Below are 13831 nucleotides of genomic sequence, written 5' to 3'. Positions count from 1 at the left end.
GCTATCCATATGGGCAACCGAAGAAATTAATATTGATTAATGATACTTAACTGTCATGAATCACAAAACACATGTTAATCTCATCCTCTCTTAGTACATTCATGTTGCCAAACTATGTCAGGAAAAACCATTTGTTCCCAAGAATTTCTTTTCTTTTTTAAAAAAAAGTCTTCAGAGGATCATATTTTGTAATCAACCTGGCCACGGATAGAGCAAAATATGCAAGCCTGAGTGAAGGGATAAGTTGAAGCTAAATTCTCAAGATGAACACTATTGGATTGTGAGAAGATGAAGATTTGCCTATTTGTTATTTATGTAGCTCAACCGGGATGTTCAGTGTCGTACAACAAAGCTAGTTGCTAAGGCTAGAATTAGACATTCTAGCAGATGTGTGGCTCCTGCTAGAAACAGAAGCCTTAACTCTTAATTCTTTCTGGTAGTGATACAGAATGAACCTAACACATTGTGAATTTCTGTGGCTTCACAAGAACCAGCCAATGAAATCAGAGTAAGAATAGGGAAATCTGCAGCACAATGATGTCATGCAATATTACACAATTATGTCATGTAATGCCACACATTTTCATCACTAGATGTGCTCCTGGGGGGGAGGTGGGATATAAATGCAATAAATTAATAAATATAAGGAACCATTTTGTTATCATGCATATTACTGAGGCGTTCCCAAATCAAAGGAAGGATTGAACTCTGATTAATAAGAATACACACAGAGGCTTGAACCAGCAAGACTCTGGGAAGGGTGCACATAATAATCTCTCTCCCTTTCTCTCCAGACCCTGGCCCAGGTCGTTTTATTCACAAAAGAGCTTTTTACAGAGTGTTCGTAAGAACCAATCAGATTTCTTCTGAGCATTTCCACAAACCCCATGTGGGAACAAAGTTAAACTACCAAAACTAATTAAGCACACATATTTCTGGGGTAAACAAAGAACAGAACTACAAAGGAGTACATTTAAATAAGCAATATGCATGATAAGAAGGATGGCCAGGAGGACAGCGATCATTATCACCTTCATGTGAGATCTGTTTCCTGGCCCTAAGATTAACATCCTGGGATTAACATATCAGAAAGGCTACATCAAAGAAACTGCCCACTGTCTTTGATGACCCAGGATGCCTGCCTGGCAAAGCAACTGGCAGTGTATGTGACTGGTCAAGAAAGAGAAATGGAACAGGGATGCAGAGGTGTGGATTGATCAAGAATCATATCAAAATAGTTTAAACCCAGTCAACGCAATGCTTTCATTGCTGACACAGATGGCGTATTCTATATTTGTTATAATTCCTCATAGCAATCCCACCTGATCACTACATATTACCATACATTGGCAGTTGATGTGTAATAAAAATTCTCCTTATCACATGACGAAGGTGATAAAAGAGACCAAGTTATGTTGAGGTAAAGAAGTATATAGTTGCATAGATTGGTTGTCTGTATGGACTTCAGCATAACATCCTTAGCTCTCAGTTACTGAAATCAATGGAACCTAAATGTGATTTATTTATTTACTTCAGGGATAGGGATCCTCAAGCCTAGGAGCCAAAGGTGCCCCCTGGACTTGTCTACCTGGCCTTTGGGACTCTCCCAAAGACACCCCAGCCGCAGCCCCTCTCCCCAGACCACCCCCTCCCCTCCCCTGCTTTGCACCCCCTCCTTTTTGCCTGGCAGCAAAATGTCATTGGATTTTGATCCTGCTTCTTGCTTGCCTGGATAGAGGATAAAGAGAGGTCTGTGTAAGAACTAGACTCCAGTGCAAAAGTAAACTTTGTCATACCGTCCAACGTGCCACAGAGGAAAAATGGAAACACATGCCTTTGGGGGCAGCAGTCCCCCAAAACACACGTATTTTGGGGGGCCCACTCTCAACGGAAGCCAGGTGACTTGTGCGAGAACACCGCTTCCCAGAATGGGCGTCTTTGGGAGCTGCACTTTCGTGGGAGTCAAACGGGACATCCCAGGATACAGTCAGAAGCTAGGATGGTTTCTGTAATACCAGGATGTCCCGCTTAAAGTGGGACAGTTGAGGCGTATGCTCTGTTGCTCTGCCCTCTTTTGCCATTGACTCAAACTACCAGTGGCATGTGGCCCTGGAAGGTTTCCCAGAAGGAAAAGCGTCGCTTGGACTTAGTACATTTGTATCCTACCTGTCTTCCATCATGGAACTCAGGGTAGCCAGGCCACAATCTGTCTTCTTCACCTGCTAATCCAGTGCTACTTTTCCAAGATAGGGTGTAACAAACCAGTGCCTTTTGTGGCATCCTCCTAATCCGTCTACACTTTCTTTCTCAATAGTGGCCTGGTTTACATTTGATCCCTCTTCAGCCCATCGGGACATAGTCCTTTCAAACGACAACCAGACTGCTACTTGCAGTAGCTATGATGACCGCGTCATCCTGGGCACAGCAGCTTTCTCAAAGGGGATCCACTATTGGGAACTGCATGTAGACCGTTACGACAACCATCCAGATCCAGCCTTTGGAATTGCTAGAATCAACGTCGTCAAGGACATGATGCTAGGAAAGGATGACAAGGCATGGGCTATGTACGTTGACAACAACCGCAGCTGGTTCATGCACTGCAATTCTCACACCAATCGGTAAGCATCCAAGGACATTTTCTCATGTGCATGTGGAACTTTCCCCCCTCAGGAAGTCGCTTCTCAAGAGAGAGGGCTTTTGGGAACCCTTCCAGCATTTCAATTCTAGACATTGCAAACTTTCCCCATAAATCAGAAGCTTATTGCTGTGTAGTTCTGTTGACATTTCTTGACATTATAACTTCATTATTTTTTATGGCATCTATGGACCAAGCTAGATGCAATATGAGCAGCCACTTAATTTAAACCTGGGCCTGCTTCAATCACATATAAATCAGCGAATGAAGAGGAGACTGACAATAAGGACACCCAAGTGGCGTGTACTAAACTTCCCCACCAAAATATCACCTCAAGACAGCCTCTACTCCAATCATTTTTCTCTTCAACCAAGCTCTAATTTTGGAAGTGTGGATGGGGCAGAAATCGGATTCATTTCTCACTTAAACACAAACTTGCCTAATTCACAGTTTCTGAAAGAATACATGAACTGAAACACAGTCATCCTTTGAAATCTGCACTTCTCTAGATTTTCCAATGCAGTTCTCCAGCAAAATAATGTACTCAAAAATGCATATACCAGGGTAAAATGTATGTATAAATGTGCATAATAGTGAAAATTGCATTATACATTTGGAATACTGAATACATTTCTGGTCACTTCACCTCACCTCACCACAAAAAACATCCAGTGGAACCTCAGCTCCCAAACCCCTTGGGAGCCGAACATTCCTGCTCCCAAATGAACATTTTTTTTGGAAGCCAAACATCCAATGTGGCTTCTGTGGCTTCCAATTGGCCGCAAGAAGCTCCTGCAGCCAATCAGAAGCCTCACCTTGGTTCCTGAATCGTTTTGGGAGTTGAACGGACTCCTGGAATGGATTAAGTTTGGGAACCAAGGTTCCACTGTATTGTAAAGTTGGAAAAGGTTCAAAAGATGGCTATCCAATTGATCAATGGGATGGAGCAACTCCCCTATGAGGAAGGGGCACATGGTGAAGCAACCTGGTGATGATTTCCTCAGAATCTGAACTGCTACATAGACTGAGCCAACCCATATTTAGAGGTGTTGTGTAAATTGGCTACTAATTTCTGTGCCAGTGGAAAAACTGTGCTCCATCTTAGTTCTGGAAACTTTCAGATATTTGAAGATCATTATAAAGGCTATATATTATTCTCTTTACAATAAATGTTGGTTTGCATGTTATACCTAAGCAGGGAAAGCAGCTGGGCAAGTGAGGCCTTGTGTGTGTGGCAGAAACATATCTGTTGGCCTCCCCACCTCATATGCCTGACTCTCTTATTTGGAGATGACATTTGCATAAAAGTGCATAGGCTATGTACACACAATTTGTATCCTTGGAAAATTGAGGGCATGAACTATAAATTCAGAGCCTGCACGTGTTGGCATGGATGCACATAACCACTCCCTGATTAGAGTGGTTGCCCAATGCATGGAGACTGAGCATGGCAAGGGGGTGTGGTCAACATCTGTGTTCCTGAACATGTGTACACCACACATACATCCATGTGTGTTATGACTATCTGCACAGAGGTCAAGGTACAATTTTGCTTGTGCTGCTATAAAGAGTCAAAGAAAGGCTCTCACTGGTGGTAAAATCTGCAGCGAGATTCAGGCATTGTTTCTTTGTTTATTTATTAAAATGGTCAGTTGCTTTATCTTGCCCAGGGCAACCCAAAGTGACCTACAACCAAACAAATAGTCAATAAACCCCACATAGAGTAGAGACATTTAAACCAAGAAGAATGAGAAATCCATTAAAAACATCCCACCCACAGATGGATCAGAGACGGCATTGCTAGATCCTGCTACAGGAGAAGCTTTTCAGTGCAGTGTCTGAATTAGGGCTTCACTAATTTAAACACTTCCTGTGGCATTCTTCTCAATAAGGTTTTTTTTTATCTTTCCTGCTGCATGCTGGGATTTTATCCATCTTCGCTATGCCCATTTTAAAATGTGGAGAAAATAATGTGACACCTAAGATTTGAATGGAGAAACTGTGAATCACTTAACATTTTCTTAGAACAGAATGAAAAATTGATGTAAAGGTAGGAAATAAGGATAGCCCTGCTGAACAACAGCAGCAGCAGCAGCAGCAGCAGCAGCAGCAGCTCATATTTAACATTTAAATGTGGCACTTTCAAGTATTCTATGGCCGTCACATAGATTATCTAGTTGCAGTCCTTACTACAACCCTGTAAGGTTAGTACTATTACCCCTCTGTATTTCAGATGATAGTACTTAAGACTGTGGGAAATTGGTTTTCTAAGGACATCTAGTGAATTTATGGCAGAGATGAGAATCAAGCCAGAGTCTCCTAGACTTGTAGTTCACTTTCCTGAGCACTATGCTACACCGGCAGCCTGATAAAGACTTGACTTTGATTTCACCAAACCCAAGCCCTTGTCCAGCTTCTCTGCCCACAGTACACACAAAAAAGAATAATCAATAAAGCTTGCTTGGGGATCCTTACCATTCTGTCAAATCCTGTCTATTATCCATTTCCTCGTTGCTGAGCCAAGCAGCTTAGCTATGATTAACTCCAGCCTTCCCCCCGCCCCTACTAGCCCTGGAATGCTGATTCTATATTTCAGGAATGGAATTCCACTGGATCCAGACATATGTTTAACGTGTGAGGTGGAAATGAAACGCCATCTTGGTCCCTTCTTTTGTGAGCCCAAGACTTATGATCCACAGCTCAGGAACAGACAGATTACCGTAATTGCATTTATTTTAGACAACCTGCATATTGCATATTACACTGGCATAGCAAGGTCACAAATACTGAAGAGAAAGTAGGATGAATGGGTTGAAGGGTTTCTAATTAGTTTGCAACCCATTTATAGGATGGAAAAAATAGGCTTGAGATCTGCTCAAAAGTTCCTAAAGACAATGAGCATGTTTCCATTTCTTTTCTCAGAATAATTTTAAACCTGCCGAGAGTAATGTTTCCCCAAAAACAATACACATCAAAGGCTCAGATATCTGCCCATTTAAAACCCTGATTAGATTTAAAGAGGAAATAATGTTAATCTCTACTAAATTTAGAACACTGTGTTGCTTTCAGGCCATGTTGTGTTGCGACAAAATGGCAGCACTCACTCATTGCCCTAGAAACCTACTTTATTAATGTATTCTCAGGCATACTGGATTATAGGCACACAATCTATTTTATGAAATATCACCAAAGCTTAATAAAATCTATTCTGTGGAGGACACAGAAGGGAAATACCCTTTTCAGATTATTATTCATTTAAAAATTATTATATTATATTATATTATATTATATTATATTATAATTATAAATATACAAATTAAGTGCTATTGCCTTTACTCAAGATAAATTACAGAATATCACAAAACTGTGATCAGACAGAAGTAACTAAATACATTAATGTCAAGACCATAATTTTTGCTTCTAGCAGCCATGGGATGCTCTTAGCACACACACACCCCATTATTTACGATCTTTCAGTCCGACAGTTTCACCCACTCTAGACAGCTGAGTGGTTTGTCCTACCTTTGCCAGCCACTACTACTACTTTATGGTGGGAGTATTTGGTATTAATCAGTTTTTGTTACTTACAGTTTTTACTGCTATTAATAAATCTATTATCAAAGGATTCTGAACTGTCAGTACAATGTCATACAGAAATATAAATGGCAAAACTGTAGGATTTTTTATCTTGTTGACTTCCTTAACAAGGTTCTGTCCAATTTTGGGTGAATCCATCCCCTTTCCAGTAGACCTCCCTGTCCTATCCCATGTTGTTGAGGGAGGTTCCAGACTCCCACAAGTTGCTTTTCCACAGCATCAGGTGGCAAGAGGGGGCAGAAAACTACCCCCTGTAAACTTTACTAAATAAACTTAAGATCAAAGCCATTGTCACTTAATTGAAAAAAATTGAAACCACTGAAAATCAAAATGTATTTGACATGTGTGCTCATTAAAATTAATGTTTCACCATTCATCACATTGGTAAACTTTATCACCTGATATTTCAACCAAAGAATATTACTACAATGATATTTCGCAAAAGAACCACGCACTGATTAATGCACAAATGTTAATTATAGTAGTTTACAATACTTGTTTCACAATCTCTTAATCCTGATGTAATTATTACTTCACATTCCCTCTTAGGCTAATGGAAAGTATTCTTAACATCCTCCCTTGTGATCATAGTAATTTACCATAAACATTGCACAATCCCCTAAGACTTAGTGTTATGAATAAGGGTTTGGAGACTGAGAAGCATGGCTGGAGTCCTGCTTATTCAATGGTACTTTCCCCTCCCCCCACCTCTCTTAATTTCTTTATTCGTTCAAGGAAGACAATAATAAAAAATGTCAAACAATTAAGGTGCATCCTTGCAGGACTTCAGTACTACACAATTGTTATGTACTGAGTTGAATAGGATCCAAACTGCAGCAGTCTGATTGGTCCTAGAACAATAGGATCCAAAAGGCAGCAGTCTGATTGGTCCTAGAACAATAGGATTCAGAATGCAGCAGTCTGATTGATCCTAGAACAATGCAGCAGTATGATTGGTTGGCAGGAACCACCCAATCATGCTCCAGATAGAAGTGAATCCACAACCTGATTGGCTTACAGTAGAATTCCGGAATTAGCCAATCATGTGCAGCCCATTGTGTAAATAATGTATATAAAGCAGATACCTTGAGGGGACATTCATTCATTCCTCCTCACCACTATGAGCTGAATAAAGAGCATGAAATCACTTTGCGACTCTGAGTATATTTCAACAATAGTTTGGTTTAAACTGATCTAATGACATAATACTCACCCTTTAACTATGCCTTTCCAACCCATTGTTTACTTAGTTTCTTACTGTGGTCCTCTCCTCTTTTTATAATGATGTTATGCATAACTGTTCCAACAGTTAAGTGTGTTGTTTTCTTCACTCTCCTGTATCCATTGAAGAGTGAAAAGCCATACCTCAGTAGTAGAGCATCTGCTTTACATGCTGAAGATCCTGGGTTAATTCCCCAGCATCTACAGCAGGCTTAACCAAACTTGGCCCTCCAGATGTTTTGGGAGTACAATTTCCACCACCTGACCACTGGTCCCATTAGCTAGGGATGATGGGAGTTGTAGTCCCAAAACATCTGGAGGGCCAAGTTTGGCCATGCCTGATCTACAGGTAGGGCTGGCAGAGATTCCCAATCTGAAATCCTGGAGAGCTGCTGCCACTGTAGCTGTAGATTTGCTTGAAACTGATGCTAAGATTATGCCTTGCATGTCAGGATGTAATTCTGTTGCAAAACTCCAGTGACATTAACAAAGCATAAGTGTGTGTGGTCAATGCACATATTCAGGGAATTTCTGGCTCAGTGGTTCTATACGCTATAGTGTTGGGCTAGCCTACCTTCCCTGAGGAAAAACACATTACCGTAATGTCAAATCAGTCTTGCATGTAGTAGTTGGCTGAATCCCTAAGCATAGTTTGATCCTGCCGTTTAAGCAGCTGTTCCTGTCACCTTATCAAAAATTATTAGTAACAAACACAGATTTACTAGGAGCTAGTCTCATAGCCTTTGAATTCCTATTTCATTTAAGCAACATCTTTTCATGATGGCCAGGTCAGTTGGAAACATATGCATGTAGTTCTTCCCTGTTTACTTTCAATCAAAAACTAATAATAATAACAGTAAGCACAACAGAAACAACACAAATATCTCTATTAGTTTAATATAACACAAAATTGGAGTGATCTTTTTTTAGAAGGGAACAGGGCCTTGTTTCATTTTTAAGAATTCTGAGGAAGGCATAGATGTGCCACAGGTACAACTTCTTCTAGCAGGGATTGAGCAAAGAGCAGCTGTTCATTGTCCCAGCTCGAACGCTGTTCTAGGGAATGGTGCCCTGTGGTTGCCCTAAAACTGACCTTTTCTATTTCTGTAGTGTTGCCGCTTACATACATTTTCAGACAAATCTGAAATTTTACAAAGCATACATATGACTTAGTTGCGTAGATTTTTCTTTTCACAAAACGTTATGCTTTTTACCCCCTTGATACAGATAATGTTGATCGTGGAAACATATATCAACTTTAATTAGAAATCCTGGCATTTGAAATTAGTTTCTTACATTGCATTTAAATGAAGGGTTGAAATCGAAGCACCAACAGTGTTTTACAAACCACCTGGGCCGTCTTTACCCGGGGGTCCAAGGGGTGCAGGGCAGCTGGGTGCCAAATTCGGAGGGGGGCACCAAATGTATACCTACTGTATACTGGTCTCTTTTGATTGGCGACCGTGAAAAGCAATGGAGCGAAAGTCCCCGCCCCCCTCCTCTGTCGCTCCGTTACTCCGTAGCGTCAAATATTCCCAACGAGTTAGAAAACAAAAGCAGTTTTTTCCGCTGCACTGCTGTTACAGGTGAGCGATTCCCGCCCCCCCAAAAAAGCTAAACAACTTTGAGTTCGCCCCCATAAAAGGTCAACAACTTTGGCTTCCCCCCTCCCCAAAAAAGCTCAATAAAAATTAATTTGGGGGTGGCTAAACTAAATTTGGGGGTGCTGGGCGGATCTTTACACCCCGGTGGCACATATGCTAAAGACGGCCCTGCAAACCTCAAACCCAAATAACATTACGTGGGGTCATATCCAACACTGCAAATCAACATTTGTAAAATTTGCTTGTAAAATTGTAGTTCAGCAATTTCAAATCTAGGAAATTTGGTAAGTGTGGGCCAATATTTCTTTCGGGTTCAACTCTACAAAATAGTAATGATTATTTCATTCTTTTCCTGTGGTTTCGTAAGAGATTCCTGCATTAAGTACAATACATCGAGGTAATGTAGCTAACATAGGCGTTTTTGTCTCTGATCCTTAGAACAGAAGGGGGTGTTTCAAAGGGTGCAACTGTGGGAGTTCTTCTGGACCTCAACAAGCACACCCTGACCTTTTACATAAATGGGCAACAGCAGGGACCTCCAGCATTTGAAAATGTGGAGGGCGTCTTCATGCCTGCATTAAGCCTCAACCGAAACGTGCAGGTAAAATTATTTTCCCACAGATTTATTTATTTGCTTTTGTATCCCACCTTCCCTCAGAGGAGCTCCTAGTGGCATACATAGTTCTTCCCCTCCTCATTTTATCCCTATAACAATTCTTTGAGGTGGGTTAGGCCAAGAGATTGTGACTGGCCCACCGTCACCCAGTGAGCTTCATGGCTGGGTGGAGATTTGAGTCCTGATCTCCCAGGTTGTGTTCTCACTCCACACCATGTACATTTCATGTACATTGCCAAAGGACAAAATCCATCTTCCTTTATAAGCTGGAGCCATTTCAAATTCTGGTCATTTTTCTGTAGGGATTCAATTGCTTTACTGACACATTCAATTACAAATAGACAAACTTAGGTTGTACAATTAAAGCAGATTTGATCCTTTTCTTCAACAAACCTGCCCCTGTCATATAACTTCCCCACAAAATTTGTGAAAACAAATCAGAATAAAAGCTATTTTAAAAACCCACCAGGTTGTCTGGGAGTAACCAGAATCAAAATCAGAGAATGGGTGGTACAATTTCCTTTATCCAAATTGCCCAGTCAAGTAGTACAGTATTATTTGTTGGTGGACTGGCACAAACCGCATGAAAGTCAGAAGTTTTGGATGAAGAAAATCTAATTACTGTAGTTAAAGGAAACACAGTCATGTGTTGGTTCTTGAATGCCTTGGTATGCGTACGTTTTGGCTCCCAAACGCCGAAAACACAGAAGTAAGTGTTCCATTTTTTAAACGTTCTTGGAAGCCAAACGTCCGATGCGGCTTCCACGGCTTCCGATTAAATGAAGGAAGCTCCTGCAGCTAATTGGAAGCTGTGCCTTGGTTTTCAAACAGTTCCAGGAATCGAACAGACTCCTGAAATGGATTAAGTTTGACGACCAAGGTACCACTGTAGATAAAGGTCTACCAGACACTCTTTATATATCCTGTATAAATTCCCTCTTAACGGAGGTGATTCTGGGTGTGGGCAGGGCAGGCGGTCATTTGGGCTGCATTCACACAAGCAGTGTATTCTGTTTCTCTGACATTTCCCTAACTTCTAATTTCCACACTATATTTGAGCTTTCACATGATATAAAACAGGGGTCAGCAACCTAAGGCCCATGGGCCACAAGTAGCCCACGGGGTAGTTTAACCTGCCCATGAGCCACCCCTGAACCGAGTCGCCCGCTCGGCGAGTCCCCACACGCGATCCGGCCCACAGAGGGATCTCCACTGGAGTGAACTGGCCCAGGCAAAGTAAACCTTGCCGACCCCTGATATAAAAGACTCTTCCAGAAATCTAGTGGGATATAGTGAGAGTTTAGCATTCAATTCCACGTTAATTGCTTCCAGAAAAAAATCTGCTTGCAACCCCCTTAACTCAGGAGTAAAGTGAAATGTGGGGCTGTATACCTGCATACAGATCTTTCCTGCCATTTTCATGGGTAAATCATGGGGGAACAGAAGCATGCATGTGCAGAAAGGGAGAGGGAGTGGCAGTGTTGTCCTATGACGTTCATTGTTGTGTCAGGAAAGAGATGAGAGGAGGTAACTCCTAGCGACCTCTCACAGAACCCTGGGTTTCCATGGAACCCCAGTTGAGAAAGGCTGCTTTAGACTAACTTCTGACCCACACAGCATTTTCAGGCCTGAGGCTAAGGAGCTTCTGTAGTCTGGCTGAGGTTATGGAGTTTCTCCACACAATGCATGGAGACTCCCTAGCTAGCTAAGGCTGTGAAAGTATTCCACAAAATGTTTCTGGAACAATTCTGGAGCAATTGCCTGGAACAGCAGTAGTCAGAGTGGAGCTCTTCACATATAACAGGCTAACAACTGCCAGCTTCCCTGACCATCGGCTGTGCTGTCTGGAGCTGATGGGATTTGGGAGTCCAACCATTATGTTGGCTCCCCTTGTCTACTTGGGGGGGGAGGGAGTTCTTATTTGTCAAAAGGGCAACTTCAAGTGGTCAGAACTGTCTTTTTAAACTGATGAAAAGCCCTTCCACGTTGACTGGTTGCTATGCTATCAAACTCATGGTATAGTTGAAGGTTTCCTGCTTCATCTTCAAGTTTCAGTTCTAAGCCTTTTTTCGTTTTTTCTCTCCTTGCAGGTGACTCTGCACACAGGACTCGAGGTACCTCAGACTGTCAGACCACCAAAGCTGCCGAGCAACTGAGCTCCTCTTACGTAAATCTGAGCTGGATTTTATAATCTTTCTAAATAGATTTTGGCATAAATATATACAAAGCATTCGTCATGTAGATCGAAATCAGAATTGGTTATTAGGGTTAAGTAACCCAGCACTGTTTTTTGTCTACATGCTTTTCGAAATGTTACAGCCTTCTGAGAGTGCTTGCATCACCAAATTTCCTGTGCATTAGCAGTGCGTGAAACCTGATTGGTCTGCCCATCTAAAGTCAATCACATAAGTAGATTTTTTTTAATTTCAAAAAATGCCTCATTTTCCTTTTCATCCATTTTCCCTTTAGCCACTCATGTGGCATGTGCCAGAGAAAGTGAAAAGTACTTTATCACCATTGATTAGACTGGGATTAAATTCTTTGTTGTTATTGTTTTCCATTCTGGTCTCTGAATGTGATGTACTGATGTGGATGATAACAGTCCAAATACTGTAGGTACTGTTTGGGTATAAAGGACCCAGTCCCACTGGTGGGATTTGGACTAAGTGACCTCTGAGGCATCCTCCAGATTTAGGCATGATGAAACAGGAATGAAATTGTTTGTGATCCCACTGAGGTCAGTAGCATAATTCTCAGTGATTCCACTGTGAGCAAGGACTTAATTTTTAAAGCAATATATGCTGCAGGCCTCAAACTGATTGCTGCAGAGTAGTGCTACCGGACCTCTGCAGTGGTGTAGCTGCTTGCAGCACTTGAATGAAGCTCATGCAGCACTAATGTAACTTCATGATTTATGACTTTGTGGTTGAGAATATAATCAAATGATTTGCAAACAGAGCAGATCTCTGGAAGAGATTCACTCATTAAAACACAGATAAGAACATGTGGGGCAACAAAGCAGAGATCCCATATCTACTCAGTAAAATAATAATAAATCTTTAACATCTTTATGTGATTTTAGATCCTCTTCTTTTAACTATGTCCCCCACTCCACCTTTCTAGTCAATATTCTATTATTCAACAGGATTTAATTAACAAAACCGCTAAACCATATACCATTCATATCCTCCTTCTTCCAGTCTAGCAAAATGGACTTTGCTTAACTTATCACTCGTACATATTCTTCCACAAGTATTTGTTGGATTGCAGTAAAGCCCTTTTTGAAGTTGTTTCATGGCTTTCTGAGATGCCAGCTGAGTCAATTACTCAGCACGTAGCAACAACTTCGTTTTTAGGGCCAAACTAGATGTGACATTAACTGTGTCTGTGCATTTAGCACACTTAAAAAACAATAAAATTAGCTGATGTGGTGCTATTCACTGGTAGCCAGGGTGGATGGGTTGCTCCCAGCTCAAAGAGCAGCTTCAAAGGAATGATTTTAGTAAGGATGAATCTTTCCAGGCTGCTTCTGTGATCCCAGTAGTTACCTATCAGTGGCGTAGCGTGGGGGGGGCCGGCCGCACCGGGCGCAACATCTGGGGTTAGGGCAAATCCACGGGTTAGGGGGTACAAATCTATGGGTTAGGGGGCGCAAATCCACGGGTTAGGGGGCGCAAATTACTTGCCTTGCCCCGGGTGCTGACAACCCACGCTACGCCACTGTTACCTATCCCTGATGTACTTTAAATGCAAATATGTATTTAGTATGAGGTCTAGTGGCCAGGTTCAGACAAATTTTCTTGGCTTCATAAACGATGGTCAAAGTGGACTACTCCTTCTTTCTTTACCCCTCCTCTGCTTATGCCAGCTTCAGCACTTAATTATTGGTTTGACATTAAGCCAGAGTTCCCAATTACGTCTGAACCAGGGAGATCTGGGTTAACTGGAATTAATTAGCTAGGATACTAAACCTGGTTAGTTTATGAGATTAAGGCTGGATCTAGACACATCAAAAAAACCGTTTCTGGAAAATGTGTTGTAAAGCTCATAATGGGAAATCACATTGCCAAAGAATCGAACTCTACAGCACCATCTGGTGTCTCAGTGTTATAACACATTTATAATGCTTTTTTTTTTTACTTATGTAGCTGAGTCCTA

At 41.5% G+C, this 13831-nt stretch overlaps 1 protein-coding gene across 4 annotated transcripts in view; it reads left to right on the top strand.

The window, feature by feature from the left end:
• Positions 1–12744, top strand: part of TRIM67 (tripartite motif containing 67) — a 34800-nt gene extending 22056 nt beyond the window's left edge. For all 4 annotated transcript variants that reach the window (XM_083606024.1, XM_083606025.1, XM_083606023.1 and 1 more), the window contains exons 8-10: positions 2315–2618; positions 9496–9658; positions 11764–12744. In XM_083606024.1, coding sequence (XP_083462150.1) covers positions 2315–2618; positions 9496–9658; positions 11764–11829 — 533 coding nt within the window. In that variant the 3' untranslated portion in view covers positions 11830–12744. The remainder of the gene's footprint in view (positions 1–2314; positions 2619–9495; positions 9659–11763) is intronic.
• The last annotated feature ends 1087 nt before the right edge of the window (positions 12745–13831 follow it).

This window comes from Podarcis filfolensis (assembly GCF_964270895.1).
Source record: "Podarcis filfolensis genome assembly, chromosome: 3".
Classification (NCBI taxonomy): domain Eukaryota; kingdom Metazoa; phylum Chordata; class Lepidosauria; order Squamata; family Lacertidae; genus Podarcis; species Podarcis filfolensis.
This window is presented reverse-complemented; position numbering and strand designations above follow the sequence as displayed.